The sequence below is a fragment of the Dromiciops gliroides genome, chromosome 3 (genome assembly GCF_019393635.1).
Source record: "Dromiciops gliroides isolate mDroGli1 chromosome 3, mDroGli1.pri, whole genome shotgun sequence".
NCBI classification, from domain to species: domain Eukaryota; kingdom Metazoa; phylum Chordata; class Mammalia; order Microbiotheria; family Microbiotheriidae; genus Dromiciops; species Dromiciops gliroides.
The window spans coordinates 351258378-351268363 of NC_057863.1; the positions used below are offsets into that span (position 1 = coordinate 351258378).

The 9986-nt window shown below is 44.6% G+C and overlaps 1 protein-coding gene, 1 non-coding gene and 1 pseudogene across 2 annotated transcripts; 1 reads left to right on the top strand and 2 right to left on the bottom strand.

Moving 5' to 3' along the window:
- Positions 1-664: 664 nt before the first annotated feature.
- Positions 665-828, bottom strand: LOC122752126. The gene has a single exon (XR_006355924.1). It is a non-coding gene; the product is annotated as a U1 spliceosomal RNA (small nuclear RNA).
- Positions 829-2716: 1888 nt separating this feature from the next.
- LOC122752022 lies at positions 2717-2884 on the bottom strand (annotated as a pseudogene).
- Positions 2885-7955: 5071 nt separating this feature from the next.
- On the top strand, positions 7956-8775 carry LOC122747590 (inosine-5'-monophosphate dehydrogenase 2-like). Its single transcript, XM_043993523.1, is given in 2 exon segments — positions 7956-8528; positions 8530-8775. Coding segments are annotated over 2 exon segments (819 nt in total).
- The last annotated feature ends 1211 nt before the right edge of the window (positions 8776-9986 follow it).

A 9986-nucleotide genomic window follows, 5' to 3' on the forward strand; every position in this document is an offset into this window, starting at 1 on the left:
AAATGGTCACTGTTGAATTAAAACAAAACAAAACAAACAAAAAAAAAACCACCTCTAAAATGACTTTCTCTCCCGACGTGGCAAAGCAGAGAGGAAACACAGGAGTATCCATACCCTCTTATACACCCTCAGGCACCTGGCAAGGGATCACCGGTAAGACACCGTGAAGGCCCCCCGGCCCGTGTCTTCTTCTCTGGTGATGTTTTCCCTGTGCTTGCATTAATTTGAACCAGCTTGTCTAATGGAAGGCTTTTCCCAGACTCTAGGTACTATTCTCCCTTTAGATTGGGGGTGATGGCGAGATCTGTCGCTTTGAGCAGAAGACAGGGAACTGGGAATTGAAAAATTGAGAGGTGGCGCGAAGAAATAAGTAAAGAACTTCAATGACTAAGCTTCTTTTTCGAAGGACCCTTTCTGGCATTAAGTGGAAAGCGAAAGATTGAGCAGGTGCGAGCTTGATTTATCAAAAGGGAAATCGTGGCGATGCGTTCCGTGTGCGGCGAGTAAAAGGAATCAGCACCACCCATAAAAAATTCCCAAACGAAGCAACTAGCGCCAAGAAAGAAGAAGACAACCATATCCCTGCCTCGAGAAACAACGCAGAAAAGATAGCAAGAAAAAGAAAAAAAAGTACAGTTAACGCCTCACATTACAACTCGTAAATCAGGGGAGAGCGCGAACGCAGTCCCCCACTACCACAAATTATGCAGTCGAGTTTCCCGCATTTGGGGAAATCGCAGGGGTCAGCCCATCCGGAGTGCAATGGATAAGCCTCGCCCTGGGGAAACCACCTTCGTGATCATGGAATCACCCCTGCCAGGTAAGTATGCTTTGGGACACCATGAACGCCCACTCCCGCGACACACACACACATTAAAGACATGGCAACACTCACACAGCACTCCCACCTCGCCTACGCAAAAATCCAGGCCCAAAACACAACAACGTCGCTCGACATTTCTAACCAGAGCACCGCACTTAATTCTCTCTACCCCATAAAATCTCTGTATGCCACAGAAAAGCTCAGGGAATACTCGCCCGAAAGCCTCCTTATCTGCATATTGCCTGCCCTTTCCTCACGTCACACTTCCAGCCTGCAGGGAACCGCCAGCAAACCCGCACTATCTCTACTGGAACTTGTAGCAGGAAATGACCCTAGGCTGTATGGGCAATACTAGGCATTTTTTCATCCTAATGGCACGAGACCAGGTTCGGTTTTCCCCCCTTCTCCCCTTCCCCCCTTCCCCCTTCCCATCACATGATACCAGGGATCATTCATCATCAAGAGGCCACTAAGTCTCAACTGATTATTCCCTAATGATTCAGTCAGTTGCGGTGTGTGTGTGTGTGTGTGTGTGTGTGTGTGTGTGTGTGTGTGATGATTTGTTCGGACAAAGGGGAATATCCCCTACATTAACCATAGCTTCTACCTGGTGTAGGAGCGAGGGTCTTTCCTTTTGATTTTTGCTGGCCACAGCAGCCTTTCCTACTAATGCCACTTAAGTTCTTCTGCTTAACTTGTGCTTTGAAGGCTTAGAAAGCAATTTTCTCTACAAAAAGTCCAGGAATGGAGGTTGTGGAAGTATTTATTAAGCCTCTTTTACAGAGGAAGAGAGTGAGGATCCATTTCCCCAAGATCACAAATCTAGTCAATGTTGGAACTGGGACTGGTTCTTCATACTTATTTTAGGCTTGTGTCCCCCTTGCCCCGTCCCCTTCCCCCCCCCCCCCGCCCCAGAACACGGGATAAATATCCTTTATCTCCCCAAATTGTCTTTTTCCTCCCCTTTGTCCATACAACCCCATTTCTGCTTCTGGAAAGCAAACCCACCTGGATGGCATTTCCTGATCTCCTGAGGGGAAAGGGATTTTCCCCTATTCAGTTCTGTAAGAGGGTTTTGTTTTGAATCCTTTGCATTTGTGTTCTCTTTCTGTACTCTGTGGATTGGGTGTGTTACCACCAGGAGTGAAGAAAGGTACCACGTTTGCTAAAGCTTTATATTTCCGGGGCAGCTAGGTGGCGCAGTGGATAGAGCACCGGCCCTGGAGTCAGGAGTACCTGAGTTCAAATTCGGCCTTAGACACTTAACACTTACTAGCTGTGTGACCCTGGGCAAGTCACTTAACCCCAATTGCCTCACTAAAAAAAAAAAAGGAAAAAAAAAAAGCTTTATATTTCCCCCTACTGGACACCTGGCATAACCGGTCCAGTTTTTTGGCTCAGGCGGCTTAACTCCCATTGATCATCAAAGTAGATCTGAACCGGCAAATAAGGAAAATCTCCCATCCCCTATTGGCGGAACTGGTTCTAAGGGAGTAGTAGGAGAACCGAATCCCTTTAAGTACTTGACGTAGTGGGGCAAGAATGTTGTCAAAATGACCGCGATACGATACAACATAGAATGGATAATGATGGTATGGAAACTCTTCACAGCGAAGGCATGGAAACTGTATCTTCACAGAGTACAAAGTCTGATAGTGAAAGCATGAGAAATCGTTATTTGTACAGAGAGGGGGGCACGGGGGTGGGGAGGAAGGTAGAGAGGCAAATTCCTCCGGGTAGGCGATCTACGGATTATCCGACCTCTCGTCATCCCCCTCGGTACCCGAAGTTGTTCTAACTAACCGAACGTTCCCCTCAGACCCGCAAAAATCACCTCAATCTCTTTCCTAGGAATCACTTTTTACTATTCAAACCGACTTTTTCTTCCCCGAGGGAAAATGCACCGTTCTCAGAAGTACTGCAATGCCGGGTCGACGCGTGGAGCGGACGGAGAAAGCTCCTATTCTGACTCCCAGCTTCAAAAATCCATTTAATAGATTGTCCTCGACAAAGGACGCATCAGATATTAAACTGATAAGAACAGAAGGGCCGAGAAGTGATAAAGGGTGGGTCTGCCACGCCCCCGCCACCTTCGCAACAAAACCCCTATAAACGCGGGACGACTACTAAATAGTTGACCAAGCCTCCCCGTCTCCGCCAGCTAGCTCCCACACCCTCCAAAACCGCCGCCAGACTTGAGCCTTCACACAGCTAGTCGGTTACCTGAAAAAACGCGAGAAAACGGACTTTTTGCTAAACTTAGCACTTTCTTCGCGCAAGAAGACACTTCCCTGGCCTAGCCCCCAGAAAATCTTGCCTACTCGGAAACTTCATTTGCATAGCCCTCCCCACTTCCGCAACAAGGCGACCAATCGCTTCCTTGGGCTCACATCTGAGCTTCTTTCTGCCTGTCCCAACCCTCTTCTCTTTCCCCAGCCTCAACAGACAGACAGACAGACAGACAGACAGACAGACAGACAGACAGACAGACAGACAGACAGACAGACAGACAGACGGACGGACGGACGGACGGACGGACGGACGGACGGACGGCATTTTCAACGTGATAGAACACTCCTGGGGAGGAAGACGTAATAGGAACAAGTTATTCCGTCTTCCTCGTCCTCCTCCGCCCACTGAGAAGGCAAGCGATATGATATTATTTGCCTGTCTCCTACAAACAAACAAAAAACAAACAAATCAGAGAACATAATTTCTCCTACAGGAAAAAACAGATCAGAGACAGACAGGAAAAACAGTACCAGTTTTTTGTCCCAGGAAAAAACAAGCATGATTCATGCGAAGACCCCTTCCAAAGGAGGAGCTCGAAGACTCCCTCTTTCTGAGGGTATATAAGTTTTTTTTGTTCAGTGGTTACAGGGTGTTGTCAGTTTCATTAGCATGATACAAATCAACCCCAAAGCAAATACTATAACAAAAATGGATGTAATGCAAAGCAGTTTTTAACAATTCCAGTTATAACAAATATGGAGGAAATATGTCCCCACAAGATAGGAACTTACTATCCTGGGGAAAGATGTCACCAGGGAGGGACTTATCTGGGTTCAGTTTGGAGTTCAGGCAAAGGGCATTTTGCTCCTATTAATCCAGGGTTTCATAAAATACTTTTGGATAATAAGGCAGCTCCATCAAATCCAGGTGGTCCGTATTAACACCATATTAACTCTTGTCTCCAAAAAAAGGGCAAGGAAAATAAGGAGAGTGAGAAAATTATATTTTGATTTGCACTCAGGGGTCCTCTGTTCCCTCCGAAGGCAGATAGCATTTTTCATCATGAGTCCTTTGGAATTGTCTTGGATTATTGTATTGATCAGAGTAACTAAGTCTTTCACATCATTATAATTATATAATTATAATGGTACAATGATCTCTTTGTCTCTACACATCTTGTTGCCAATGTGCAATTAAGTGAGATTTGTTATCCTGTCTAACAAGCTTTGCAAGATGCAGGTGGCTACCAGGAAGTGTTATCTTTGCAAATATGGCTGTCCTTCCAGAGTCTGGACTGTTAGGTGACCCTAACTAGCCATGTAGGTAGACACCACTGATGAGCTTTCCATACTTACAAGAAGGAAAGCGGGGTTGTTGCTAGCCCTGCATTCCTGACTTCTATCCAATTGTGTTAACATCATCTGATACTTCAGAGTATGTAATTAATCTCATTGTTTTATGCTTCCTGTTCTTTGTTCTCTCATACTTCCCCAAACTATATGAAGGCTATGATATAGGGGAAATGGGGTACGGGCTGGGTTAGGGGTTGGGGTTCTTAGGAATTCCTCTTTAAAGAATTACGCCCTCTTGCACACAAAAGTAGTTAGAATAAGGTGGTCGTTTATTTAGGGCCAAGGGAAGGGAAGGGTGCGGGGAGGGAAACCATGAAAGAAATCCTTGGACTTTTCATGGGGAGACTGGCATAAAGCACATGGCTCAGAGGTACCAAATCTCCTGGAACAGGAGACTGGAAGGTACTTTTATAGAGGACTGATGGGGGTGGACCATCTGCCTGTGAAAAGTTCCTTTAGTGAGAGAGGACCATCCCCCACTGGTGGTAGCTGGGGGAATTGGGTGAGGAGTGGAGGACCATCCCCCACTGGTAGTGACTAAAGGAATTGGGTGAGGGGTGGCTACAGATCCCTCTTCAGAACACAAAGGCCGAAGTCAGACCCAAATTTATCTCCCCAGGGTAAGGGAGACCAGAATGAAGGGTAGGAATCGGAAACTAGCTCAATCCGATTTGGTTCAGCTTATCTCTCTAGGCGTTATCTGTCCTCTGGTTTAGTTTCTCAAGGAGAAGATTCCTTGATGTGCCCCAGAGAACTTCTGGGGTGCTCTGCACCCCATGACAGCTAGTAAGCCCTACCTCATGGTCTTTTTTTTTCCTTTAAAAAAATTAGTATTTTGTTCCCTCCCCCCCATTACACGTCAAGAAAAAATTTAGCATTCTTTTCTTTTTCTTTCTTTCTTTTTTTGTTTTTTTTTTGGTGAGGCAATTGGGGTTAAGTGACTTGCCCAGGGTCACACAGCTAGTAAGTGTCAAGGGTCTGAAGCCGGATTTGAACTCAGGTCCTCCTGAATCCAGGGCCGGTGCTCTATTTTAGCATTCCTTTTTACAAAATTTTGAGTTCCAAATTTTTCTCCCTCCCCTCCATTCACTCTGTTCTTTGGAAAATGGTAGGCAATTTGATATAGGTTATACATGTGCTATCATGTAAAACATTTCCATGTGATTCACAGTTGTGAAAGAAGAAATAGATCAAAGCAAAAAATCATGAAAAAGAATAAAGTAAGTGAAAGAATGCTTTTCAATCTCCATTCGGAGTCCATCATGTTCTGGATCTGGATCTGGATAGCATTTTCCTTCCTGAGTCTCTTGTACTTGTCTTGGATCATTGTATTGCTGAGAAGAGCTGTCATTCATACCTGATCATCACACAATGTTGCAGACAACATGTAAGGTGTTTTCCTGGTTCTGCTCATTTCACTTTCCATCAGTTCTTACAAGTCTTTCCAGGTTTTTCTGAGATCGGCCTGCTCAAGATTTCTGATTGCACAATAGTGGTATATGGATGGCTTGTTCAGCCATCCCCCAATTGATGGACATCCCTCAGTTTCCAATATTTTGCCACCACAGAAGGGCTATTATCAATATTTTTACACATGTAAGTCCTTTCCCCTTTTTTTATGATCTCTTTGGGAGACAGACCTAGTAGTGTTACTGCTGGATCAAAGGGTATGCAGTTTGATTGTCCTTTGGGCATAGTTCTAAATTGCTCTCCAGAATGGTCAGATCACTTCACAACTCCCACAACAGTGCATTAGTGTCCCAATTTTCCAACATCCTCTCCAACGTTTATCATTTTCCCTTTTTGTCATATTAGTCAATCTGATAGGTGTGAGGTGGTTCACCACACTTGTTTTAATTTGCATTTCTCTAATCAAAAGTGATTTAGAGCACTTCTTTATATACCTATAGATAGCTTTGATTTCTTCAGCTGAAAACTGCCTGTACATATTCTTTGACCATTTCTCAATCAGGGAGTGGCTTGTATTCTTATTAATTTGACTCAGTTCCCTACATGTTTGAGAAAAGAGGACTTTGTCAGAGACACTTACTGTAAAGATTGTTTCCCAGCTTTCTGCTTTCCTTCTAATCTTGGTTGCATTGGTTTTGTGTATACAAAAGCTTTTTATTTTAATGTAATCAAAATTATTTACTTTATATTTTTTAATTCTCTCTATCTCTTGTTTGGTTATGAATTCTTCCCTTCTCCATATATCTGACAGGTAGACTATGCCCTGCTCTTCTAATTTGCTTATGGTGTCACCCTTTAAGTCTACATTATACACCCATTTTGACCTCATCTTGATATATGGTATAAGATGTTGGTCTACACCTCATTTGTGTCCTAATGTTTTCTAGTTTTCCCAGCAGTGTTTGTCAAATAGTGAGTTCTTATCCCAAAGGCTGGGGTCTCTGGGTTTATCAAACACTGGGTTACTATGGTTGCTAACTACTGTGTCTTATGTACCTACTCTAGTCCACTGAGCCACCATTCTATTTCTTAGCCAGTACCAGATAATTTTGATGATTACTGTTTTGTAATATAGTTTGAGATCTGGTTTTGCTAGGCAACCTTTCTTTGTATTCCCACCACCACCACCACCACCACCAGTAATTCCCTTGATATTCTTGATCTTTTGTTCTTCCAGATGAATTGTGTTATTTTTTCTAGCTCTATCAAATGCTTTTTGGTAGTTTTATTGTTATGGCACTGAGTAAGTAAATTAATTTAGGTAGAATTGTCTTTTTCATTATATTGGCTTGGCCTACCCATGAGCAATTAATGTTTTTCCAAGTGTCTAGATCTGACTTTGTGTGACAAGTGTTTTGTAGGGGCAGCTAGGTGTCGCAGTGGATAGAGCACGGCCCTGGAGTCAGGAGGACCTGAGTTCAAATCTAGCCTCAGACACTTGACACTTACTAGCTGTGTGACCCTGGACAAGTCACTTAACCCTAATTGCCTCACAAAGAAAGGAAGGAAGGAAGGAAGAAAAAAGTGTTTTGTAATTGTGTTCATGTAGTTGCTGGGTTTGTCTTGGCAGGTAGACTCCTAAGTATTTTATATTGTCTACAGTTATTTTTAAATGGATTTTCTCTTTCTTATCTTATCTTGCTGCTGAAATTTCTTGGCCATATAAAGAAATGCTGATGATTTATATGGGTTTATTTTACATCTGCAACTTTGATAAAGTTGTTAATTATTTCAAGGTGTTTTTCAGTTGATTCTCTAGGGTTCTCTATTATCTGCAAAGCGTGATGATTATGTTTCCTCATTGCCTCTTCTAATTCCTTCCATTCCTTTTTCTTCTCATTGCTATAGCTAACGTTACAAGTACCGTATTGAGGCGGGAGAAGTATCAACCCCACGTGGCTCTGCCCGGGTCTCCTGCCAGCCCGGCCCACTTCCTCCCCCTCCCCCTTCCCCGTCCCGTCCTCCCCATGGCAGACTATCTCATTCACAACTGCTCATCGGAACAATACTGCTGCCACTTTGCACAATGTCTTCCCACTTCCGCTCACTTCACTATACATCGGTTCATATGAGTCTTCATGGCAGACTATCTCAACAGCGGTGGCACTTGTTACGTTCCAGATGATGGGCTCACGGCGCAGCGACTCTTCAACTGCGGAGATGGGTTCACGTGCAATGACTCCCTTATCCTCCCGGGCTATATAGACTTCTCAGCAGATCAAGTAGCCCTAACTTCAGCACTTACCAAGAAGGCCAATGAAGTGCGTAAAGTAAAGAAATATGAGCAGAGCTTCATCACTGACCCTGTGGTCCTGAGCTCTAAAGATCGAGTCAGAGATGTGTTTGAAGCCAGGGCAAGGCATGGCTTCTGTGGAATCCCAATCACAGACAATGACAAGATGGGCAGCCGCCTGGTGGGCATCATCTCCTTTCGTGACATCGACTTTCTTAAGGAGGAGGAACATGACTGTTTTCTGGGCGAGACCATGACTAGGAGGGAGGATCTAGTAGTGGCTCCTGCAGGAGTCACACTAAAGAAAGCCAATGAAATCTTGCAGCGGAGCAAGAAAGGGAAGCTCCCCATTGTGAATGAGGATGACGAGCTAGTAGCCACCATTGCCCGAACAGACCTGAAGAAGAATCGGGACTACCCCCCTGGCATCCAAGGACACCAAGAAGCAGCTTCTGTGTGGGGCAGCCACCGGCACCCGTGAGAACGACAAGTATCGGCTTGACTTGCTGGCCCAGGCTGGTGTCGATGTGGTTGTGCTGGATTCTTCTCAAGGAAACTCCATTTTCCAAGTTAACATGATCAAGCACATCAAGGAGAAATACAACCACTCACAGGTTATCGGTGGCAATGTGGTGACAGCTGCACAGGCGAAAAAATCTCATTGATGCTAGAGACACCTGACACTTACTAGCTGCATGACCTTGGGCATTTAACCCTCACTGCCCTGCTAAATAAACAAATAAAAAAAATGAATGAATGAATAAATAAATAAATAACAATATACACCCAAATATCATAGTAGCTACATGGGCCCCATAGAAAGAGGACTGGTCCTAGAGTCAGGAAGACCTGAGTTCAAATGGAGCCTCCAAGGGGCAGCTAGGTGGCGCAGTGGATAGAGTACCGGCCCTGGATTCAGGAGTACCTGAGTTCAAATCCGACCTCAGACACTTAACACTTACTAGCTCTGTGACCCTGGGCAAGTCGCTTAACCCCAATTGCCCAGCAAAAACAAAAACAAAAACAAAAACAAAAACAAAAACAAAAACAAATGGAGCCTCCAGTACTTACTAGCTGTGTGACCTTGGCTAAATCATTTAACCTTGTGTTATGGAGGAAAATGGGGTACCGGTTTGGGGTAAGAGTTGGGGTTCTTAGGAATTCCTCTTTAAAGAATGACACCTTCTTGCACACAAAAGCAGTTAGAATAAGATGGTAGTTTATTTAGGGGCAAGGGAAGGGAAGGAGGGAGGGGAAGGGAAACCATGGAAGAAAACCTTGGACTTCTCATGGGGAGAGAGGTATGGAACAAAGCACGTGGCTCTGAGGTACCTATCTCCTCGAGCAGGAGGCTGGTAGGTACTTTTATAGGAGACTGATGGGAGCGACCATCTGCCTGTGGAAAGTTCCTTTAGTGAGGGAGGACCATCCCCCACTGGTGGTGGCTAGAGGAGGTGGGTGAGGGGTAGCTGCCGATCTCTCAAGCCATCTCCTCAGAACACAAAAGAAGCAGCCACACCTAATCTTATCTCCCATGGGGTAAGGGAGACCAGAATGAAAGGTGGAGGTCCTGAAGCTAGCTCAGGTCTCATCTGGTTCCACTTATCTCTCTCCACGTATCTGTCCTCTGGTTTAGTTTCTCAAGGACAAGATTCCTTGATGTGCCCCCCAAAACTTCTGGGTTACTTTGGGCCCACAACACTTGTTTGCCTCAGTTTCCTCTTCTGCAAATTGAGGATCATAATAACCCATACCTCCCAGGGCTGTTGTGAGGATCAAATGAGATATTTGTAAAGAACTTAGACAGTGTCTGGCACATAGCAAGTGTTATATAAACGTTAGCTATTGTTCTTGTTCTTGTCGATGTTATTAGCTT